At 38.0% G+C, this 26,003-nt stretch overlaps 1 protein-coding gene across 5 annotated transcripts in view; it reads left to right on the top strand.

Annotated features, from left to right (window-relative positions):
• HEPH (hephaestin) overlaps window positions 1-26,003 on the top strand; it is a 150,717-nt gene that overhangs the window by 58,043 nt on the left and 66,671 nt on the right. For all 5 annotated transcript variants that reach the window (XM_004715438.1, XM_030887710.2, XM_013007924.2 and 2 more), the window contains 3 exons: window positions 4,684-4,897; window positions 9,254-9,393; window positions 10,046-10,177. In XM_004715438.1, the coding sequence (XP_004715495.1) occupies window positions 4,684-4,897; window positions 9,254-9,393; window positions 10,046-10,177 (486 nt within the window). The remainder of the gene's footprint in view (window positions 1-4,683; window positions 4,898-9,253; window positions 9,394-10,045; window positions 10,178-26,003) is intronic.

Genomic DNA, 26,003 nt, shown 5'->3' with positions numbered 1-26,003 from the left:
GACCAATATCAGTGCCCTAAGGTGGTAAAAAGCCTAACTTATTTAATCATCATGAAGAAGGCTAATATTATTGGAGCATAGTTAAATAGGGGAAGACTGATATGATATGAAATTTTAGAGGTTGACAAGGAATATATTATACAGTACTTTACTTTTGTTCTTGGTGTGAATTGAGTGTTTAAATCAAGTGAACAATGTGGTATAGATTATACTGGTAAAAGAGCACCCTGGCCTTATATGGAGAATAGTTGAAGAGGACAAGGGAAAAGCAAAGAGGAGAATTTAGAGGCTATTTCAGTTTTCCAGGTGAGATGTGGTGCTTTGGATGAGGAAACTGACAATAGAAATGTAAATAAAGGAATGGACTAGGAAAATTTTGAAGGGGGAGTTTAGAGGATTTACTGATGGATCAGATGGTATAGAAAGCAAAGAGTTATGTGCTGACAGGGAAATAAAATTGTGGACTCTTTCTTTCAAGGGGCTTATGAAGGAGTGAAAGAGACCCATTGTATTATTTTCCCTCTTATTATCATTTAATTATTTAATTATGTTTGTATATACAGTAAAACTGTTTTATTGGCACATTATCATCTTTAAAAAATTGGGGGGGTTCTTACAGCTCTTATACAATCCATATGTAAATTCATTTTGTCAAGCATATCTGTACATAAGTTGCCATCATTTTTAAAGCATTTTCTTTCTACTTGAGTCATTGGTTCATTTTCCTTCCTGTATCCTTAATGAACCCTTAATAATTTATAAATTATTATTTGTTCATGTCTTGCATTGACCTCTCCCTCCTTTCACTCACTTTTCTGTTGTCTGTCCCCCTGGGGAGGGGTTATATATCAATCATAGTGACCAGTTTCGCCTTTCTCCCCCCACCTTCCCCTTACCCTCTTGGTATCGCTACTCTCATTATTGGTCCTGAGGAGTTGAATATGTTCTGGATTCCCTGTGTTACGAGCTCTTTCTGTACCAGTGTACATGGTCTGATCTAGCCAAATTTGTAAGGTAGAATTTGGGTCATGATAGTTAGGGGAAAGGGCAGGGAGGAAGCATTAAAGAACTAGAGGAAAGTTGTGGGTGTTTCATCAGTGCTATACTGCACCCTGAGGGACTCATCTCTTCCTTGTGACCCTTCTATAAGGGGATGTCCAATTGTCTACAGATGTACTTTGGGTTTCCACTCCACCCTTCCCCTCATTCACAATGATATAATTTTTTGTTTTGGATCTTTGATGCCTGATACCTGATCCCATCGAGATCTCATGATGATCACACAGGCTGGTGTACTTCTTCCATGTGGGCTTTGTTGCTTCTCAGCTAGACGGATGCTTGTTTATCTTCAAGCCTTTAAGACCCCGGACGCTATATCTTTTGATAGCCTGGCACCCTCAGCTTTCTTCACCACATTTGCTTATGCACCCATTTTGTCTTCAGTGATCATGTCAGGGAAGGTGAATATCGTAGAATGCCTGGTGATTAGAACAAAATGTTCTTGAATTGAGGGAGTACTTGAGTGGAGGTCCAATGTCTGTCTGCTGCCTTGATACTTGATAAATAAATATATGTACATAGATAGATTTCCCTATCATTATATAAAAATATATTTACATATGTACATTCCTGTATATAGACCTCTATAAATGTTCTCTGCTTCCTAGTTTTTTCCTCTTTTTCCTTTTACTTTCCTCTTGTCGCAGTATCATATTCAGCCTTCATTTGGGTTTAGGTAATTCCTCTCAGCTACATTGCCATTGGTCAAGCCCCACCAGGCATCCTACACCCTCCTCGCCATTGATTTTAGACCACTGCTTGTTCCTTTGTCCCTGAGTTTGTTGGCACCTCCCTTCCTTTCCCCCACCTCCCTCTTTCCCGTGTACCCCCAGAATTGTGGGTCACATTGTTTTCTCCTCCAGATAGTTTATCTTGCTTATCTTATTAAATAGACATGCAGTGACAAAAATAAGCACAAAAACAAGACAAACAAAATATAACAACAAAAGAAAACAACAACAAAAACCAACAGCAAAGAAAGAAAAGTTTTAAAATAACTCCAGATCTTTAGGAGTGTTTTCCAGTAGAGTATGATGGATTACCATGCCCTGGCCCCAAAGTCTATTTTTGGTATTCCCCGGGCACTTCATCGCTTTGTTCCCCTTGCTGCTCTGTTGCACACCCTTAGTGTTTTGCCCCAGTGTGGTGAGGTCAGATCAGGCACAATTCCTGCACTGTGTCTCCAGTGTTGTTCCCCGTAGCGCTATGGGTCAGCTCAGTGAGGGACATCGTGGGGCTGGTCCTATGGTCCTCTCTGTGGATTGGCTGCTCTGAGGGGGAATATCGTCCTCAGGGTTTGGTGGGACAGGATGTGTTCCATTCTCTCACCTTCCCTCATCATTTGTTGCTGTGTGCTCTGATCAGAAGCGCCCCTCTCCCTGAGCTGTAGCTTCAGTGCTATCATATGAAGTGCATTCTTTGGGGGTGGACGTGGGGTTCCATGTAGTTGGGATTGTGGCCGGCCTCCAGACCTCTATGTTGATTCACTGCTTCATGCTGACATGTTGCATTTATGTCTTGGTGCACCATGTTGAAGTCTGGTCCCTCTCTCCTTCTCCTGTGGAGATATAAATAATACCCCCACCCCACCCCCGGGTGGGTTAGCGCCCTGTTCCCCTGCTACCCATGTCTTTTTTTTCCTTTTCTTTTTCCCTCTTTTTTAGTTTGCACCCATATATATCCCTGGATTGGTTCTGGCCTCTGCCATAATATGTGGACCTCACCCCAGGAATGTATGCCCCTTTTGCATTTTTAAGCTTACCTCACCGGACTCATGTTGTACTTGTCCTTTTGTGTTAGGCATACTAGGGTTTGCATAATTTCCTCCAGTTCTTCCCATGCAGAGATGTGCTTCATGCATTCATCACTGAGTTTTAGCAATGTGTAGTACTCCATTGTATGTATGTGCCACAGTTTTGTAATCCACTCGTCAGTTGATGGAGATTTGGGTTGTTTTCAACTCCTTGTGATTGTGAACTGTGCCTCGACGAACATTGAAGCACAAATGTCTGGCTGTGGTTTGTTTTTTGTCTCTTCTGGGTATATGCCCGGTAGGGGGATTGCTGGGTCATATGGTTGCTCAATTTCCATCTGTTTTCAATTTCACCAAATCGATTTCCATACCAGCTGCACATACCTTCAGGTCCACCAGTAGTGAACTAGAGTTCCTATGTCACCACAGCCCTCCAATACTTGTTACTTTCTGATTTTTTTAAAATTGAGCTATCTTTGAGGGTGTTAGATGGTATAATTTGCATTTCTCTTATGACTAATGATCAGGAACATTTTCTCATATGCTTATTGGCCATTAGGATTTCTGCTTTTGTTAAACTTCTGTTCAGGTCCTTTGCCCACCTCCTCTGTGGGCAATTAGTTTTGTTTTGTTTTCAGAGTGTTGTAGATTTTAGCAATAAGGCCTTTGTCTGGTATGTCAGTGCTAAAGATGTTTTCCCAGTCTGTGGGCTCTCTTGGTGAATTCTTTTGATGTACACAGATGTTTTACCTTCAGTATATCCCACTTGCCAAATTGTGCCTCCTCTGTGTTTGTGTCCTTCTCTACTTCTAGTAGCCTATGTATTCCCTGAGCCAAAGTTCTCAGGCTTGTCCCAATTCCCTCATGGATGGCCCTAATAGTTTGGGGTTTTATCACAAGGTCTGTGATCCACCTTGAGTTTATTCTTGCACATCATCTTTTTTATCATTCAATTCAACAGGTCAATCATACCAGGAAGAGTTATACAGTCATCACTGTAATAAATTTTAGAACATTTTCTTCTTTCTTTTACTCATTGTTATTAGCTCCTCATTCCCCCCATAAACACACACAAACCTCCCATGCCATACCTCCAAGAAACCATTAATCCAGTTGCTGTCTTTCTAGATTTAGCTATCTTGGATCTTATATACAGAAAAACATACAAAGAAAACAAAACACCTAACAGTAACAAAGTAAAACAGAGAAAAATCTCAATTGAAAAGAAAGGAGAAAATATTTAAAAAGTAGAACAAAATTAAAATTAATTAAAAGGGAGATCAAATGATAAGGTGTTCAATTTTAACTTAACCACATCTGCAACAATCCGTTTTTCCAATACACTCTGTTCCCATCCTTAGAGATACATTTTAAACAAATGAAGGGGCATTCTGTTTTTGTTACTTTGTTGAGATAACCACTTGGAAGCTCAGGCTATAAGATTAGACATCAGGAGACAGCTTTTTTTTCTAGAACAGTTCTATGCTATAATCTCCTCATCCATCACTAGGAAAGTGTAGAATGTCCAAAGATGTCTAACAATGATTCCAAAATATTAATTGTCTTCCTTCTCAATTGGGCTGTTGTTTCTTGTGTCTTTTATTGTTTTATATAACTCATCTTTAAAATTCAGAAATATCTGATTTATAAGCTCTACTTTATAGGCTCCTTGAAAGAAATCTCTCTAAATGTCAACTGTTACTTAGTCTATTTGACCTTAACCATGTGATTTAACTGTAAAGTTCTTTAAGAATGGAGAGATCTCTGACTGTAAAATGGGCTCAAGCTAGGAACAATTGTGAGGATTACACAGGTCCAAACAATTCCCAGGGGTTTCTTCAGTCACATTTTTCTCTCTGTTCCTCCCTTAGGAATATTTGAGATTTATTGCCAAGAAGGTAATCATCGCGAAGCAGGGATGATTGCAATTTACAATGTCTCTCTATGTCCTGGCCGCCATGCTACCCCTCACCAGCGTTACCAGGCTGCAAGAATCTACTTCATCATGGCAGAAGAAGTAGAGTGGGACTATTGCCCTGACAGAAGCTGGGAAATGGAATGGCACAACCAGTCTGAAAAGGAGAGGTAAGGGGGAGGGGGGAGCGGGGAGGGAGGGGAAAAATGAGGACCTAATGTCGGGGGTTTAAATGGAGAGAAAATGTTTTGAGAAACGATGTACAAATGCGCTTTACACAATTGATGTGTGTATGGATTGGGATAACAGTTGTATGAGCCCCTAATAAAATGTTAAAAAAAAAAAAAGAACTAAAGGGTGCTACAAACTGTGCTGGCTAAATATAGGTTTAGTGTAGAGATGGTGTTTTTCACGGGATTGCGCCACCCCCCCACCCCCACCCCCTTATTCTTCAGTCTCCCAAAGAAGAATAGATGCATTTGAGTTATGGTGCTGGCAAAGAACATCGAAGGGACTGTGTCCTGCCAAAAGAACAAATAAATCTGTCTTGGAAGAAGAATCGCCAGAATGCTCCTCAGAGACCAGGACAACTAGACTTCATCTCAAGCACATTGGGCACGCTATCAGGAGAGACCAGTCCCTGGAACAGGACATCATGGTTTCCTTTGCTATGTCGATGAGAGCCTCTCAGAATGAGGTGTGTTTTAGGCCAATCACCTTTGAGATGTGAAAAGAGCAGATTAGACACAGAGGAGGAAGCACAAGCAGAGGGAAAAGGACACACCACATGAGAATCGCCAAGGACACGCCACATGAGAATCGCCAAGGACACGCCACATGAGAATCGCCAAGGACACGCCACATGAGAATCGCCAAGGACGCACCACATGAGAATCGCCAAGGAATGCCAACAAAGTTGAAAAGACAAGGGCCTGCACCTGGAGATGGCAGGGAAAGAAAGACTTCCGTGGGGTGGGTGTTCTCGGCTGAGACTTTACTCTGTGAGAAAATAAATTTTTGTTTGCGAAAGGCTCAAAAAAAAAAAAAAGGAGAGGTAAGGTTTCACAAAGGGAAAGATCACACTTTCAAAGATTCTAGACTATTTAACAGATAAGGATATCGGGGATCAGAATAAAAGAAGGGATATGTTTAAGGTCATTTAATAACATACCAATGTATCCAAATGTTACTACTAATAATGATGAAAACATCAACAGATTTTAGAGCAGAGACTAAAATGCAGATCTTCCAAGATCCAGCTCAGTGTTTCTTCTAGATTTGTTATAAGGGCCTTGAACATTTTCTTTATTCTTGCTTTACTTCATCTAGTTTATAAGAAGAACCTTTCTTGGACCTAAAATTTATAGATAATTTTACTCAAGAGACAATCGCCCAAAATTCAGCCATGCCTTATGAAAATGACATTTCATTCACTGCAAAAACGCCCAGCGGGCCAGATAAATGTCCGCAGCGGGCCGCATGTGGCACGTGGACCATAGTTTGAGGACCCCTGCTTGTGGAGGCTTGTGTATTGCTGTGATACTGGAAGTTATGTCACTGGCATTTCAAATGCAAGCAGAGTCACCCAAAGTGAGCAGGTTTCAGGGCAAGATTCCAGACTAAGGACAGACGATGAAGAAAAACTCAGGTCCGCATTTTGGAGGAAGTTAGAGGCTGAAAGCCTTATGCATAGGTTCGAAATATTGTGAGATACTTAAGGCCTAATTACTGGAAGCAGAACATTTCCAAGATCATGCCAGAGGATGGGCTCCTCTGGCTGTAGTGCACTTGAAATATGACTGAGAAGGAACTGTTTTCTCATGGTGGAGTTGACCAGGGGAATGGAGCTTTCAGGATCTTCATTTGCGTATGAGGCATGACTCAAGGTAGAGAGAAACAGTTTCAAAATTCTGCTAATAATTGGAACTTGGAATGTGCAAAGTATTAATCTAGGAAAATTGGAAGTGATTATAAATTAAATGGAATGCATAAAGCTTGACGTCCTAGACATGAGTGAGCTAAAATGGACTGAAATATAAAGAAAATCATATGATTTATTATCCTAGGAATACCATTATCAAGACACATGGTGTGGCATTCATGATCAAATAGGACATTGCAAAATCAATCATGAACAACAATGTCAGTGACAGTGTTTTGTTCTGTTGTACATAAGGTCACTATGGGTCAGTACCTACTTGATGACACCTAACAAAAATCACAACAATAACAAATAAGATAGAAGCTTATTTCTTCCTCAAATAAGAATATAGACATAAATGGTCCAGGGCTGTTTGGTGAATTATGCCAACCTTAATACTTTTATCTCTAGGATCAAGGTGTTCATTCTAATTTCAGCCATTAGAAACTGTCAAAATTGTGGAAATAAATCCAAGACAATCAGCATTTTTTGTAGGGACATTACCAGAAAGTTGTATACATTACTTCCTTGTATAACTCTTTGCTTTGAGCTTAATATGACTATACCTAGCTACAAGAAAGGATGGAAAATGTAGATCTTGTTAGACAGCCATCAAAACTCACTACTAGATTCTATTGAGGTTTTATCTGTTTTACTTTGTTATATCTGTTAGTTTAAAAAATATTTTTCTCTACATGAAACCCAGGATAGCTAAATCTATAGGGATATTAATTAGATTGATGGTTCCTTGTAGGTATGGAAGGAGAATTTGGGGGGAAATTGGGGGCTAAGGACAAGTACAAGAATGATCAAAATGTTCTAAAATTAATTATGGTGATGATTGATGTGATTGTACGCATATTATATGTGAATTATATGCCAATAAAGATTTTTTAAAAACCCTCACTACCATCAAGTCGATTCCAAATCAGAAACTCTATAGGACAGGGTAGAAACCTGTGAGTTTCTGATATTGTGATTATTTATGGTAGTAGAAAGCTTCATCTTTCTCCCAAGGAGTGAGTGGTGGTTTTGAACTGCTGATCATGTGGGTAACAACCCATTACATATTTCCATCTAAAAATCTACATGACTTTATTATTGAAAAAAGAAGGAAGATAGAATGGAAACTGAGACACAGTTTAGCACTAAAAAAGTTGTTTGCAATGCTCTCAATACCCCTTTCTAGATTTTGTTGTATATTCATTTGTGGTTGTTGAAGGATGACATCTTCTTACTAACTTACTCTGAGACCTGCAAAAAGCGACTTCCTTTCTTTCAACTGTGTTTTACTCATCTGCAAATTTATGTGGTGTAGTTCAAAGAATGTGACTATAGAGAATGGAGGGTAGAAGGGAGGGAAGGAGGACCAGCAAGTATGGCACCCTAGTTGGCTGACAGTGTCATAGTAGGTAAGTCTTTTCACCTCTGGGTTATTGATTCCACCTCTAGGATCTGCCTATCTTACATGGCTGCTAGGAATGTCAAATGGTAAAATGAATAATAAATAAACAAGTAACAAATAATAAATATTTGTGTGCTAGATTTTGTATGTGTGCCAACATGACACCTGTAAAAAGATAATGGGTGGAGTTAAACTTGTCAATCAAGTTACAGCCTGAAGACTCCTTGATGGTATAAGAATGTGAGACACTGGGTCCGTCCCTCTTTCTTTCCCCCTCACCTTCCTGCTTGCTGACCACCCTGAGAGGTACTGGAATCCTACCATGTTTCCACCATGGAGTCCTACCATGTTTCCACTGATTCTGCAACCTCTGGGCTGTAATCTTCCTGCATTCTGCATCACTGTGTGTGACTGTGTGAGTCTAAAGAGTCGGACTGGCCTAGGATGTTTACTTGAGTTATAATTACTTCTTGATATAAAGCTTTCATACACATATATGAGTGTTTCTCTGTTTGTTTCTCTAGTCATTCTGGCCTAACATGATTTTTAATCTGAAAAGCATCACATAAAGAAAAACCTGTAAGGTGTCATGTCCTTTCTGCTTCTACCCAGCCCACCCAGCAGCAGTAGCACTTAGTACTCTCTTACCATCTAGTATTTTGTCTTTTAATCAAATTAATCCCATGTAAGATATCCTTAAGACTGAAGATACAGCCCAGGACTCCTGACTAAAGTCCAGTGCACTTAACATATTAACTCCAAAACTCACTGTCATCAAGTTGATGTTGACTCATGGCAACACCTTTATGGGATTCCAAGATTGTAACTTCTTTACTATAGTAGAAAATATAGTTTTTCTCCCACAGAACTGCTGGTAGTTTTGAACTATGGACCATGCAGATCACAACCCAATGCTTAACCATGACACCACCAGGGCTCCTAACATACTAGCAGTACTTAGCACATTAAGAGTACTTCAAATTCCTATGTGAAGGATAGGTAACCAAGGGAAAACCAATAGATACTGAAACCTCCTATCTTTAATCATGCTTATGCATCCAATGTGGTAAACAATCCAGCATTAGTATGTCCCCTTCCTTTTCTATAAACAACATAAAGTTGGTTCAGACTTATCTTCCCTATTTCTAAAAATGAGGGATTCAGAGTCAAGTACTTATACTATTCTTTTGTTTCCTCTAGTTATAGTCACATCTTCCTGAGCAATAAGAATGGACTCCTTGGTTCAAAATACAAAAAAGCTATATTCAGAGAATACACTGATGGTACATTCAAGATTCCTCGGCCAAGAACTGAACCAGAAAAACACTTAGGAATTTTGGGTATGGGAATTCCACTTCCTTTTTAGCATCAAGAAGCCGGAGTTGCTCCAGATATGTCATATCAGGAAGGCCTTCCCATTGCTCACTATCAGTTTTTCCTTATAGTATATTAAAGTTATAGCCATACTTTATAAATCCTCTATTTAAAGAAGCACTGATCCATGTATCATGGACTCAAGTTAATCAGACAAAGCATAACTCAAAGGGGGGAATTCATTAATTTTGCTGCAACTTGAATTAGGTGTTCACAGACTTCCATATTTATGTGTGTCTGGTTTAAATAGATGCTAGGAACAGGTGTAATTTAAGAATATAAAATACTATAAAAAGTGATAATACTTTTGTAAGAGCCAATGTGTTTTCTTATTCTTGCCCTGGAGCAGAAAGGATCCATTGGCCGCTGAAAAGACCTCAGTAACTGCATTTTTGGCCAAGCTTTCACTCCTTATCATCAATAATTCCATAGAGCTCTGGTTTGTTACAATATTGGTTTTAATATATAGAGAACTGGGTGGGAAAATTAGAGGCACAACCTCTTGTTGATGTTTCCTCATCTGTGGGCAGGAAAACCCCATGAACATCACTTTATTTAATACTTCTTGCTTGTTCTACTCCTCCACTAATAGAATTTTTTTTCCGTTTCATATATTAGGTCCACTGCTTAGAGGAGAAGTTGGTGATATCCTTACTGTGGTGTTCAAGAATAATGCCAGCCGCCCCTACTCTATGCATGCCCATGGAGTGCTAGAATCTAGCAATAGTCAGCAAATGGCAGCTGAACCTGGTAAGTGCAGACACTTAATGAATAAACAAATGATGTATGGCACCTCTGCTTCAATCCTATGGCTTTCCCTTCATATATATATATACAATAAGGACGCAGATAGACTTTAGACCTCTACTCAAATCTTACCTCAATACAAAAACAGTTTGCTCTCATAATCTGGCACTGTATGATACCTTCCCGGCACGATTGCTGAAGACAAAATGGGTGCATAAGAAAACGTGGTAAAGAAATCTGATGGTGCTCAGCAATTAAAAGATATAACGTCTGGGGTCTTAAAGGCTTAAAGTCAATCAAGCAGTCATGGAGCAGGGATGCAACAAAGCCCACATGGAAGAAGCACACCAGCCTGTGATCAGGAGGTGTCGATCAGAAGTTCAAAAACAAACAAACAAAAGCAATCAAATAGAAGTGAAGGAACATGGACAGAGTGGAGGCCAAAACCCACCTGAAAGATGGGTCAGTCTCTCACAAAAGGGCCACACAGAAGGAATGTTTATTCCAGGATTCAGCATAGCATGGTTGAAAAACAAAGCTATCCTCTAGTTCTTTAATAATCCCTCCCCTCACTATTATGGTTCTTGTCTTACCTCATTAACCTAGTTAGACATGAGTGTGCTCATGTGTATAACTAAGATCATTAGATGCACGAAAACCGAGATAGAAAACACTTCAAAAACAGTTAGGGGAGTAATGATTCCGTGAGTGTACAGTAAGAGAGAGGTTGGGGAGGCAAATAAGGGGGAGCTGATAGTAATTATGACTGTAGTCAAAGGGAACAAATAACAGAATTGTAGGTAAGTGGATATATTGGATGGTGTATAATAATAATAATAATTTATAACATAGCAGCGATTTTATAATTATGCATGATATAATTGAATTATGAATTGTTAGAACATCTACAAGAGCTCCCAATAAAATGATTTTTTAAATATCTGGGTAAGAAGAGCCAAGATATTTCTGGGAAACGAAGAAAAACAGCATAACATGTTGTTAAAACATGTTCCAAAAGTGTAACAATTAAAATAGCATGATACTGTGAACAAAAAAAGATAATGTTGCCAGCATGAAATTGTTTTAATCATGGTATTTTAGAATATGTTTTAATATTACAAAATGATAGTCCTAGCACTCTATTTTTCTTGTGCAAGATTGTTTTGAATAATTCCATATAAAACTGAGGAATGGATTTTCCAGTTCAGCAAAGAAGGTTGTTACCCCTATTAGCCTATGAATTTTGACGGGGTCTGCATTCAAATTATAGGTTGCTTTAGGTAGTATAGGAACCCTGGTGGTGTAATGGGTGAGTAGTTCAAAACCTCCAGCCCCATCCACAGGAAAAAGACAAAGATTTCTACTCCCTAAAGAGTTACAGACTCAGAAATGTACAGGGACAGTTCTAGCCTGTCACCATGGGTGAGAATCAACTAGATGGCTATGAGTTTGGTGTCTTTTGTTTGCTTGTGTTTTAGTTTAAGTAGTAAAAGTGAAGAGGAAGAAAAAAGAAAATGTCTAATCATGGAAGGCAAGAAGAAAAAGCAGAAAGAAGAGAGGTTGAAAATGCAAGTCTCTACCTTATACAGGGTTCAGAAATTCCATGTTGAATAGCATCTGTGAGATTCTTGATATGGAGAGATCAGGTGTAAATAGCGAATTGGTGAAGTGTATCTTGAATTTCTTAATGCATCCAAGGCTTCTGGAAAGCTATTGCCAAAATCCAAATGAACCAAATATCCTGAAATTCTGTCAAATGAACCAAGTAGTGATAAAGATGAAAAGAAAAATCAGAAGTATTCACATGAAGATAAAGAAATTGAAGAGAAGCTGTCAAAAGGACATCTAAAACACTGAAAGCAATTTCTAAAAAAAAATAAAATAAACTGTATAAAGTGCTAATGTTAATAAGGCAGACATGCAGAATGCATTGGAAAGTAGATTGCTGGAGATACAGTTAGGTTAAAATTTAGCTCCCTATCATTTGATCTTCCTTTTGATCCATTTAAATTTGTCTAGTTTTTAATATTTTCTGCTTTGTTTCTTTTTCTTTTTAATTCATTTTATTGGAGGCTCATACAGCCCTTATCACAATCCACACATGCATCCATTTTATCAAGCACATTTGTACATTTGTTGCCATCATCTCATTCAAAACATTTTCTTTCTACTTGAACTCTTGGTATCAGCTCCTCATTTTTTTTCTTCCCTTCCCCATCCTCCCTCCAGAACCCTTGATAATTTATAAATTGTTATTATTTTTTCATGGCTTACACTGATCAATGTCTCCCTGATCCCATCAACACCTCATGATCACACAGGCTGGTGTGTTTCTTCCATGTGGGCTTTGTTGCTTCTCAGCTAGATGGCCGTTTGTTTATCTTAAAGCCTTTAAGACCCCAGACCTGTCTTAAAGGCTTGAAGGTAAACAAGCGGCCATCTAGCTGAGAAGCAACAACACCCACATGGAAGAACGCATCAGCCTGTGTGATCATGAGGTGTCGAAGGGATCAGGTATCAGGCATCAACAGAACAAAAAAAATCTTACCATAGTGAATGATGCGGGGAGTGCGGAGTGGAGACCCAAAGCCCATTTGTAGGCCACTGGAGAGCCCCTTGGAGAGCAGTCTTGGGGAGGAGACGAGCCAGTCAGGGTGTGATGTAGCAACGATGAAAAGTACAACTTTCCTCTAGTTCCTAAATGCTTTCTCCAACCCCCACTATCATGATCTGAATTCGACCTTGCAAGTCTGGCTAGACTAGAGGATGTACACTGGTACAGATAGGAACTGGAAACAGAGGGAATCCAGGGCAGATGATCCCTTCAGGACCGGTGGTGTGAGTGGCGATACTTGGAGGGTAGAGGGAGAGTGGGTTGGAAAGAGGGAACTGATGACAAGGATTTACATATGACCTCCTCCCTGGAGGATGGACGACAGAAAAGTGGGTGAAGGGAGACCTCGGACAGGGCAAGATATGAAAAAATAATCATTTATAAATTATCAAGGGCTCATGAGGAAGGGGGCAAGGGGGAGGAAGGGGCAAAATGAGGACCTGTTGCCAGGGGCTTAAGTGGAGAGCAAATGTTTTGAGAATGATGAGGGCAATGAATGTACAAATATGCTTTAAACAATTGATGTATGTAGGGATTGTGAAAGACTTGTATGAGCCCCTAATAAAACGATTGAAAAAAAAAAAGACCCCAGAAGCTAAATGTTTTGATAGCCAGGCACCATCAGCTTTCTTCACCACATTTGCTATACACCCATTTTGTCGGCAGTGCCATGTCTGGAAGGTGAGCATCACCAAATGCCAGGTTATTAGAACAAAGTGTTCTTGCATTGAGGGAGTACTTGAGTAGAGGCCCAATGTCCACCTGCTACCTTGATACATAACATAAATATATGTACATAGATCTATTTCCCAATCATTATATCTAAATATATTTATATATGTACATGCCTGTATTTAGAACTCTATAAATGCCCTTTGCCTCCTACTTCTTTCTTCTATTTCCTTTAACTTTCCTTTTGTCCCACTATCATGTTTGGCCTTCATTCAGGTTTCAGTAATTCATCTTGGTTACATTGCCTTTGATCTAGCCCTATCAGGCATCTTACACTCTCCTTGTCGTCGATTTTAGATCACTTGCTGTTCTCTTGTCCCTGGGTTTGTTAACATCCCCTTCCTTTCCCCCACCTCCCCCTTTCTTGTGTCCCCCTGGGAATCGTTAGTCCCGATGTTTTCTCCTCTGGGTTGTTTGTCCCACCAATCTTATCTAGATAGACATGCAGTGACAATAATAAGGACAAAAACAAGACAAGGCAAAAGAAAACAACAACAACAAAAACTAGCGACCAAAAAAAGAAAAGCCTATAAATAGTTCCAGGTCTGTTTGTTGACCTTTAGGAGTGTTTTCCAGTTAGGTCTGATGGGGTGCCACACCCTGACCGCAAAGTCTATTTTTGGTATTCCCTGAGGACTTAATCGCTTTGCTCCCCTTGCTGCTCTGTTGCACTCCCTTAGTGTTTGGCCCCAGTGTGGTGGGGTCAGATTAGGCACAATTCCTGCACTGTGTCTTCAGTATAGTCCCCTATAGGGCTATGAGTCAGTGCTCTGCTTTGTTTTCTCTTGAAGCTTTTATCTGATTTACTTTATTCTTGTTAGTTTTTTTAAATGTTTTTTCTGTATATTAAATCCATGTTAGGTAAGTCTACAGAGAGTAACAGTACTAATGGTCCTTCTGGGGTATGGCAAGGGAGGTTGGGGGAAAAAGAGGAGCTAATAAGAATGAGTACAAGATTGAAGACAATATTCTAAAACTGATTGCGGTGATGTTGTGCAACTCTTCTTGGTGTGATTAAATTATTGAACTATATAATATATAGATTATATGCCAATAAAATTGTTGGGGAAAACCAAAGAAGGGAGGTGGCAGCACCACAAAGAAGAATCAAAACAGTTCCCCAAAAAAAGTGAATCTGAGGATAGTTTAGATAGTGAAATTTTAATTAAGAAACTGAGTAAACCACCACAGATTAATAGTTAAAAGAAACAGTAAAGAAATTATTGGGGGAAAAAAAGAAATTATTGGGAAGTGCTAAATTCAAGGAAGTCACAATGAAGCAGATTTGCAGAGGTATATGAAAATTGCCCTGCTTATGCTGTAATTTAAAGAAAGAATTTCATAAAACAACTGTTAGAGTTGATTTCTTGAGAAGTTCTCCAGAAGTTAATGACAGGAGACTTGGATTTGTCTCATGGATTTGATGATCTGATTTATACCAACAAAGAAAATCTCCTTTTCTATGTTCTTGTTAAACATTGTGTTGATAGAATTTACCTTTTGATCTCAAAATGTTATAAAAATTTAACTTTGCTGTTTTAAATTGCATATATGTGCACTATTTAGTTTAAAATCTTACATGACTATAATTGTTCCTTCCTTTTATAGCTGTATTTTGTATATACATTGTTTATAGAACATTGTAGATTCTTACACAGTTGTAGCTTCCAGTGTGCTTAGCTTGTTTAAGACACACATGCTTTTACTCAAATAGAACTAAACAATAGCTATGATTTAGCATTAAACATATTTTAATACTTATCTGTCAGTCTAAAGGTTCAATAACTATGTGTTCATCATAATAAATATATACAAGCTACCATTGCCAGATACAAATCTGAACTTTTCTCCTGCATGTGAATATATGTCCAATTGTCAGCATGACAAATTTGTTTACCTTCAAGCCTTTAAGACCCCAGACGCTATATTTTTTGATAGTCGGGCACCATCAGCTTTCCTCACCACATTTGTTTATACACACATTTGTCTTCAGTGATCGTATTGGGAAGGTGGGCACACAATTATATGATTTTTTGTTCTTTGATGCCTCATACCTGATCCCTTTGACACCTCGTGGTCACACAGTCTGGTGTGTTTCTTCCATGTGGGCTTTGTTGCTTCTGAGCTAGATAGCCTCTTGTTTACCTTCAAGACTTTAAGACCCCAGATGCTGTATCTTTTGAGAGCTGGGACCCATCAGCTTTATTCACATTTGTTTATGTATCCATTTGTCTTCAGCAATCGTGTTGGGAAGGTGAGCATCATGGAATGCCAATTTCATAGAAAAAAGTGTTCTTGCATTGAGGGAGTACTTGAGTGGAGGCCCAATGTCCATCTGCTACCTTTATACTAAACCTACAATATATGCATGTATATTTCCCCATCCTCATATCTAAATATATTTATGTATGTACATGCCTGTATTTAGACTCTATAAATGTTCTTTGTCTCCTACTTCTTTCCTCTGTTTCCTTTTACTTTCCTCTTGTCCCCCAATAAAGTGATTTTTTTCCAAAAAATTAGAAAAATGAAAAATAAAGCAAATTTGTTTACAGTCATACTGGTAGTTAGCTTTATAAATTCTGAAGTGTCAGCGTTCTGCCAAGTTGATGTCACAGAGTAGTGAAGGTTGAAATTCAGTGAGGATCACACTAAAGGAATAGGTCCTTCTCCTGCTCAGCTTTGAAAGTGTCAATTTATGATTTTAATGCCATCTCTACAAAAATGTCAATAGATGTATTTTATTTAATTTTGAGGACCGACCAAGATAAACACAACAAAACAACTTCAACTTTGAGATAAGATGGGATGAAGTATAACCACACTTGTCTTACATTATACTAAATGAACGGATTTTTATTCATTATGTAGGCTGTATAAAAAGCTGAAATTCACAGAAACCCTGGCCACCTTCATAATTATGAGGAAAGTACCAGGTATAATGCAAAAATAAGATAAATGTAGGGCAGCAAAATGTTTCTCAAAAGTGATGATAAACTTATTTTCTTTTTTTCCCAAAACCATTTTATTGGGTGCTAATATTGATATGATATCATGCCATAGTTGAATCGCATCAAGCAGTATTGTACAATTGCTACCATAATCACTTTCAAAACATTATCTTTTTTCTTGAACACCTTGTCATCAGCTTCCCCTTTACCCTCCTCCACAATGTATCTCCCAGGAACCCATATTCTCTTTGCTGACTCCATAGATTCATCAATTCTTGCTTTAATATGCCAGAAAAATTATAACAAATATATATAACAAAAATTCAAGCACTTTAAACCCCGTGAAAAAATTCATTGAGTTAAGCCTCTATATAAAGAACAGAAACAGAAAATGTTGAAAGCCAGATTAGACCCAACTTGCATCAGAGGGGGAATCAAATGACAAGGTTTTAACTGTTCATCACTTTGATCTCCTATAATCATCCCTCCAATGTACTCTGTTTGGCAGCCAGTTTCTTCCCATCACCCTATTATGACTAGAAGTAAAGCACCAGATCTTTATTTCCTTTGTGTATCTCACAAATGCATCTTGGGCTTCCACTGTCATCTATAGACTTCTGCAAACCAGAATCTCACAATTTAGGCTCTGAATTCCCTCCTTCGGTTTTGGACTATATGATTACAATCCTTCAGTCCCAGATGTTGGTGTGCTTCTTCCATGTGGACTTGATTGACATCTCACTTACATGGTTGCTTGTTTGGACACAAACCTTTAAAACTCTATGTACTGTTTTATCTCATTACTGGGCACCAAGCAATTTCTTCACCACACTTTTCTATAGCATCCATATCTTCTGTGTTCCCTTTCTGATGGCAAGTATCAAGTAGGGCCATGGTGTAAGAACTATGTGTTCTTAAATTGGAGTTAAGATTTAGCTCAAATCTCATTTAAGCCTAAAACTCATTCCTGGATCTATCTTTTAAATCTGTCTTTGGCTTCCTTTAGAGACCTACTGGTTAATTTATGGTAGAGAGTCTTAATGACCATCTACTTTGTGGGGTTGGGGTGGGGGGAATATTTCATTATTATTGTCATTGATTTGCTCCATATAATAATTTTTTAAACACTGTTGAGAGAGGAATATTGGGCCAATGTAGGTTAACTATATATAGCAATACCTGATTTATTCAAATTGTACAGAATAAGTCCTTTCATCGGGGGATGCTATTTACACAAACAATGGGAGATAGTGACCAAGGAAAACGTACAACAATATTCACTGAGAATGTCAGTCACAGTTTTGCTGGAATAATATATATATCGTAATACAACATATGGCGCATTGATGTAGTAAGTCAATGATTGCTACCTATAGTTTAATATTCTTAGTATAGCTGTTTTCTGCTTCTTCAAACACCATGAATTTTCGTTCCTAAGTCCTCAGGTTACAAATGTGTTAGAAGTAGAGTCTATTTCACCAAGTGGAGTTTCCAAATTGGATCTCTCTGGTGCAGCCTTTGGAGTGTTGTGAGCCTCGGAGATCCAGGATTCAATGCCCCGGTGTTATATGGCACTTGGCCTGGGTCCCCAGGATGTGCCCAGAAACTAGGGGCAATGTGGCTTATTCGGTTTATACTACCAGTGATACTTCTCCCTTAGAGTCCTTAAAAGTATTTTTAGGTAGTTTCCCCTTCACTTGGAGGTTGATCTTCAGACTTTTTGTACCAACAATTATTCACTCGTGTTCCCCCAGACATGTCTGCCTCGTTTCCCCTCCCCTGACTTGATTTGATGGGAGCATCAATATCCCTCATCCCTTTGTCTACCTGTCCAGGGGGACCTCATCATAACTTAGCATGGCAGCCACTCACTCAGTAGTCAGCATCCCCTCCCTTGCCAATTTGATCCCAGCTGACGTAAGGAAACCTCTGCCTAAGTGACTTTCAAGATACATACCTAGAGAGAATGGTGTATGATTCATTGGCACCAGTCTCACGCTGTCTGACACCCTAGCCATCAGATTGGATGTCCTGCAAGCTTGAGCTTGTGCCTGTCCTGTCACTTCTCCCTACAGCAATGGACTCATACAATATTTCTCATTTTGTGATTGACTAACTTCACTCAGCATAATGTTTTCCAGATCCCTCCATTTCATGAGATGTTTCATGGTTTTACCTCTGTTGTTAGAGATGTGTACTATTCCATTGTGTATATATATCTGAGGTTTTTTTTAAATCCAATATTCTGCTGATGGGAGTTACGCTCTTTCGAGCTTCATGCTATTATGAACTCTGCTGCAATGAACATCTATTCGTGACCTGTTTCTTATTTGGGGGGCAGAGGTGGGGTATATGTCCAGTAATGATATTATTGGATCATATGGTATTTTCATTGACATCTGTTCTAAAAACTGCCATATTGCTTTCCACGGTGATTGTACATATTTACAAGCCTACCACCCTCCACACCCCCTCTAGTATTTGTTATTCTCCATTTTTAAAAATTGGGCTATGGTTATGGGTGTTAGATGGTATCTCATTGCCATTTAGACTTGTATTTCCTGGATGGCTAGTGAATGAGAGCATTCCTTATGTGTTTATTACCCGTTCAGTTATCATCTTTTGTATATCATTGGTTCAGGTCCTTTTTCCACAGTCTCCTGGGGTTATTTGGGTGTTTTTTTCTTGTTGTAGGCTTGAAATATACAGTAGATTTTGGTAATTGATCCTTTGTCTGTTAGATTCTTGCAAAATATATTTTCTAAATCTGCGGGTTCTCATTGTAATCTTTCAATTGAATCTTTCAATGTACATAGTGTTTTATTTTACATAGGCCCCATAAATCTATTTTGTCTTCCACATTGTGTGCTTCCTTTGTTATATCTAATTGCCTGTGTATGCCCTGTCATAGGGCAATTATATTTGTACTACCTTTCTCACTGATGATCCTGATAGGACTGGGTTCTACATTTAGGTCTTTGATCAACCTTGAGTTTGTTTTTGTGCATGGGGTGGGATATGAGCCTTGTTTCCTTCTTCTGCAATTGGATATCCAGTATTTTCAGCATTTATTGAAGATGGCATACCCTTTCCAGCTAATTAATATTGAACCTTTGTCAAAAATCAGTTGTCTGAAATATGGCATACAAAAAAATGCCTATTATAGGGGGAAAATATAACAAGGGCTCCAGGGGGGTGCAGTGAGGGAGGGAGGGGATAGAGGGAAGCTGGTATCAAGGAATTCAAGAAGAATGAAAATGTATTGAAACTGATTGTGGTAGTAATTGTACAATACCGCTTGATGTGATTGAACTATGGATTGCTATGATATCTGTAAGAGCTCCCAATAAAATGATTGATTTTAAAAAAACAGTTGTCTGTATGCAGATGTTTTTATTTCTGGGATTTCTGTCCTGTGGGTATATGTCTGTACAATTATACCAATACCAGGCTGTTTTGACCACTGTGGCTGTGTAGTATGTTTTGAGGTCAGCTAGTGCAAAACCTCCTACTTCATTCTCCTTTTTGAGAAATTCTTTGCCTATCCTGGGTTTCTTTCCTCTCCATCTGAGGTTGGTAATTAGTTTTTCCATTTCTTAAAGAATAATGTCATTGGGAACAGGGTTGAATTGAATTTGTAGATTGCTGCCAGTAGTATCGACATTTTCTTGATATTGAATCTTCCTGTCCGTGAATATGGGATATTCTTCCATTTGTAGGCTCTTTTGGTTTATCGTAATAATAGTTCTGTATTTTTTTATAAGTCGTTGGTTCTTGTTTGGAATTCTCATCATTCGTATATAAGAATCCAGTTGATTTTGCTTGTTAATCTTGTATCCTGCTATACTACTAAACTCCTCCATTGTTTCCAACAATCCTATTGTGGACACCTTAGGATTCTCTTTATATAAAATCATATCCTATGTAAATAGCAAAAGTTTCATTTCATATTTGCTCAATTATACTCCCTTGACTTTTTCCCCATTTCTTTATGGTTCCAGCTAGAACTTCCAGCACAGTGTTGAGTAAGAACGGGGATAAGGGACATCTTTGTCAGGTTCCTTTATTCAGTGGAAATGTTTTCAGCTTTTCTCAGTCTCCATTGAGTGTAATATCTGCTATTGGTTTTCAAATATGGCCTTTATTTTATTATGGTGAAGATTGTTCCTTCTATTCCTATCTCCTTATGGAGTTTTTATTAGAAATGGGTGTAAAATATTGTCAACTGCTTTTTCTGCATCAATTGATATGATCATGTGGTTCTTATTTTTTATCTTGTTTACGTGGTGGATTAAATGAATCGTTTTTTGAATGTTGAACTCTCCTTGAATCCCTGGGATGAATCCAATTTGATCATGATTTTTTTGATATGTTGTTGGATTCTATTAGCTAGGATTTTTTTTGAGAAATTTTGCATCTATGTTCATGAGGAATATCAGTCTGTATATTTCTATCTGAATGGGGTCTTTGCCTGATTATAATCAGGATTATACTGACTTCATAGAATGAGTTTCAGAGTTTGCTGCCCCTTTGTATATTCTGGAATAGTTTGTGTAAAATTGGTATCAGCTCTTCTCTGAATACTTGATAGTATTCTCCTGTGAAGCCACTTGGCTTTTTTTGGTTCAGCATTTCTTCAAGAATTTGTTTATTTCTTCTTTGCTATAGGTCTGTTCAAGTTCTTAGTATTCATATGTGTTCATTTGAGAATAGAGTGTTTTTTCTAGGTATTTGTCTATGTCATGTAGATTATGAAATTTGTTGAATTTTTATTATTTTTTTCCTTCTGCTATTTGGGTGTTTATGCTTTTGACACTTTTCTAGTTGTTGGAGTTGTGTTAAAATATTATAAATTACTTTCTCCTCTTCTTTTTCATGTGTGCATTAAGTGCTTAAAAATTGACCTCTGATAACTGCTTTTGCTGTATCCCTAGGTTTTGTTATGTACTGTTATAATTCTCATTTGTTTCTAGGAACTTCCTAATTTCATCTATTATTTGGGTTAATACCCAGGTTTTCTGAGTAGTGTATTGTTGAATCTCCAACTGCTTGTCTGTGGTTTTTAAAAATTCTTCCTATTGTTGATTACCAGTTTTATGGCATTTTGGTTGGAGAAGATGGACTTGATGTGAACTGGGCTGGGATGTTTCCTCAATATTCAACTGCTCTTGTATATAAACCTTTTTTCTTATACACATATGTGTGTCTATGAATTTGTTTCTCTAGTCTACCCAGACTAACACAATATCCACCAACAGAACTATCAGTGCCTCCTCTAAAATGTAGATGCTCCTCCCCTTGGTCTTAACTTGATTTTCCAGTAAGGTTCTCCTCTCATTCCTGTGGAGGGTATGTTGACTTGTCACAACCTTGTCTTAATGTTGTATAGCATCAAATAATTTGTCTTTTCCATTTTCCCCCTGTGTGATGTAATGATCCCAGCCAATGCTAGGTCTTTTCTTTCTAGGTGAGTCTTATGAAGTGCACATAAGGGGATGATGTATATTTCATGCCCAGTAGGTAGCTTATTCCCCCTTTTGTTTGTGAATTAGTCTCTAATTCTAATTCTAAGGTTTGTTTAATTTGTATTTGTCCTTAGGGTAATGGTTTCATACATTATTTGTCCTTTGTGATTGTGTTAGTCTGGGTACTTTAGAGAAAGAAATCCTCAGAAACTCATGTATAAGAGAGAGCTTTATATAAAGGTTCACCGTGCATCAAGAAAACACCCCAACCCAGTGCTGCCCAAGCCCACAAGTCCAACATTAACCCATATGTCCAACACCAATCCACAAAGTCCTCCTCCATCTCACAAAACAGACGCAATGATGCCAACGGCAGGAGGAAAGCCGAGTCAGTGAATGTGTAAGCATCTCAGCGCTGGCAAGGGTCTCCACATGGGTGCTCCAGTACCCAGGGCTGCATTGGGGTAGGTTCATGTGGCTTCTCCTTGGGGATGTCTTGCAGGAAGTCAGCCTTGCAAGCTGAAGCAGGGAACTTCTAAGGCAACAGCACCCTGGTCTGACCATCACAAAGCACAAGACCCAAGAACTAGAAAGGCGAGGCTCACCAAGCCATTTATCCCTCCGCCCTTCAATTAATCCCACATGTGTTTATCAGCCAGGTTGGCACAATAAACTAACTAACTCAGTGATTTACTAACTTCACTCAGCATAAAAGTTTCCAGGTCCTTCCATTTTATGTTGTATTTCATGCTTTACTCACTGTTTTTTAGGGATGCATAGTATTCCATTGTGTGTGTGTACCATAGTTTCTTATCCATTTTTCCACTGTTAAGTCTTTGTGCGGCTTACAGTTTCTTGCTATTGCTAACTGTGCTGCTGTGAACATGGTACAGCATACCTCCACTTATGTCTCTTATTTCTTTGGGATATATGCCTAATAGTGGTACTACTAGATCCAAAGGGATTTCAATTTCCAGTTGTTGTAAGTATCACCATACCATTTTCCATAATGGTTGTATGTATTTACAAGTCCACCCAGTGTATACGAGTTTTAATATCTCCACGTATGTTCCAGCATTTGTTGTTTTGTTTTGTTTTTAATTGTGCTAACATTGTGGGTGTAAAATGGTATCTCATTTTGGTTTTCATTTGCATCTCCCAGATGGTTAATGTGGTAGTTACATAATCTGTTGTCAATTTGAGACTTAAGAGAGAAGGGATAGAGTTTAGCCTGTCAATTAGGCCTCAGCTTGATGTTTTCATTTGGAGGCGCTAAGGAGATAAATAGCTCATTAGGAGGTGGGACACATGCTCACTCCCTGTGAGATATTACTGACGGCAAACCTGATGGAACAGTGCTGATGCAGCCAGAACTTTGAACTGGAGGACCCACGTGGAGACCCATGCCAGCGCTGAGATGCTTACACCGCCACAGGATCCACAAACCTTTCCACCCACTGGTCTGTGATCTTCCTGGACTCAGCATCATTGCAAGTGTTGTGTGAGCCTGAAAGGAATTTACAGGCTAGTACTGGACATATGGACTAATATTGGGCTTATTGATTAGTTTCTGGTAGGCTGATGCCTTTATGGCTGTGTTTTCTGTTCTGATTCATTGATCTGTATATCTTACAATGTATCAATGCCAGGCTGTTTTGACTACTGTGGCTACATAGTAGGTTTTTCGGTCAGGTTGTGCAAACTCTTCTATTTAGTTGTTCTTCAGAAGTTTTGTGCTTATCCTGGGTCTTTTGCCTATCCACATGAAATTGGTAATTAGTTTTTCCACTTCTTTAAAGAATGTGTTTGGGATTTAGATTGTGATTGTGTTGTATTTGTAGACTGTTTTAGGTAGTACTGATATTTTCCCAATTTTAAATATCTATACATGAGCATGGGATAGTCGAACATTTATGTAGGTATTTTTTGCTTTCTTATTGTAATTTTCTGTAGTTTTCTCTGTATGGGTATTTTGTTTCTTCAGTTGGGTTTATTCCTAAGAATTTAATCTTTTCTGTGGTTATGGTTATTGCATTGTTTACTTGCATTATATTGTTTTTGTAACTCTCTTCTCTGATATTCAGGAATCCGATAACTTCTAGTTGTTAATTTTGTATCTTGCTACCTTCCCGAACCCCTCAATTGTTTCCTTTATGCTTTTTGTGGAGATTTTTGTGTTTTATATATACAGGATCATATCATATGCAAATAACCAGTTTTAATTCTTTGCCTATTTGTATTCCCTTGATTTTTTATTGTTGTTGTCTGAAGTCTCAGCTAAAATTCCCAGCAGTATGTTGAATAAGATTGATGATAGGGCACATCCTTGTTTTTTCCCTGTTTTCAGTGGAAATGTTTTTAGCTTTTCCCCATTGACCGTGATGCTGGCTGTTGGCTTTTCATATATGGTTTTTTTATGTTGTTGAATTTCTCTTCTTTTCCTATTTGTTTAGTTTTTTGATTAAAAAAAATGGGTGTTGAATATTGTTAAATGTTCTTCTGCATTATTGACACAAACATGATTTTTATTCTTAGTCTTTGTTTATGTGGTTGATTACATTGATTGTTTTTTTTAATATTGAACCATCCTTGACTTTCTGGAATGAATGCCACTTGGTCATGGTGAATTATTTTTTTAATATGATGTTGGATTCTATATGCCAGAATTTTTTTTTTGAGGATTTTACCATCTGTATTAATGAAGGATATTGGTGTATGATTTTTCTATCTTTGTAGGGTCTTTGACTGGTTTGGTATCAGTGATATGGTGGCTTTATAGTATGAGTTTTAGAGTTTGGTGTCTTTATCTATGTTCTGGAACAATTTGTGTAGCATTGGTGTCAGATCTTCTTTGAATACCTGGTGGACTTGCCATTTGAAACCATGAGGCCCTGGTCTTTCATTGGTTGGTATTTTCTTAATGGAACGCTCTACTTCTACTTTTATTATGGGTCTGTTGAGATTTTCAATATCTATGCATTAATTTGAGTGGGTGATGTATTCTTAGGTATCTGTCCATTTATTCTAGATTGCAAGTGTGTTTGAATACAGTTTTTCATAGTAGTGTGTTATTATTCTTTTAATGTCATTTGGATCTGTTGTAATGTCTAGCTTTCCATCTCTTGTCCTGGGTATCTGCATAGTTTCTTTTTTTCCTTTGTTCAGTTTACCAATGGTCTATTTTGTTAATCCTTTAAAAAAACAGCTTCTTTTTTTCCCTTTGTTGAGGTTTATTGAAGGCGACTGTCTGTGAGTCGCAATGGAAACCATCCTTCTAATTACATTTCAATAAATAAAATTCAATTCTGAGTGGTTTCCCTGCATGCTGACAGTCAGACTCAAAACGAACAAAACCTATTGGATCCTGACACACCGTGACCTGCAGCCGAAAACCAGCTTCTTGTCTTGTTGAATTTTTCCATTTTTTTTGGTTGCTTCCCATATGCTTATTTCTGCTTTGATACTTATGATTTCATTACTTCTTTTGTTAGGAACTTTATGTTGTTGTCCTTATTCCAGTTCTTGAAGATGTTCAATTAGAGTGTCAATTTTATATTTCTCCTCTTTTCCCATGTCTGTTGGTTGCTATTTTTTTAGACCAAATATTTTGAAATGTTGTGTTATCATTCTCATTTGTATAAAATATTTGTTTTTTAAAACATTGTAAGGCTAGTGGTGGCTTTTGCTTTTATGAGGATGAGAAGGGAAGAAAAGTATGATGAGATGAAAAGAAAGAGAAATAAAGGTCAAAAGGGCTATGATATAAAAGTTTAGATATTAAAGTTAAAGGCAGAAAGGGTAAAAGGTGAAAGTGTTTAAAATTTAAAAATAGAAAAAATTTTTACTAGAGTAAAAAGTCTGAGTTTTTAATGTATGTTTGTTTGAATTCTAAGCTTTGCCCAGGAGCTCTGACTCTGATTTGGGTGCCAAGTTTTGGATTGATAATGTATTAAGGGACTAGAAATAAAACAAATTAAATTGAAAGCACAAAAGCAAAGTAGTGTTTTTCCTGTTCTTACATATACCAATAAGTGGGGGAGTCTTGACTAATGATGAATTATAAGAAT

Source organism: Echinops telfairi, unplaced genomic scaffold (genome assembly GCF_000313985.2).
Source record: "Echinops telfairi isolate 266 unplaced genomic scaffold, ASM31398v2 ScPeMD7_7423;HRSCAF=8461, whole genome shotgun sequence".
NCBI classification, from domain to species: domain Eukaryota; kingdom Metazoa; phylum Chordata; class Mammalia; order Afrosoricida; family Tenrecidae; genus Echinops; species Echinops telfairi.
Note: the sequence above shows the minus strand (reverse complement) of the source record. Positions and strands in the feature narration are given on the sequence as shown.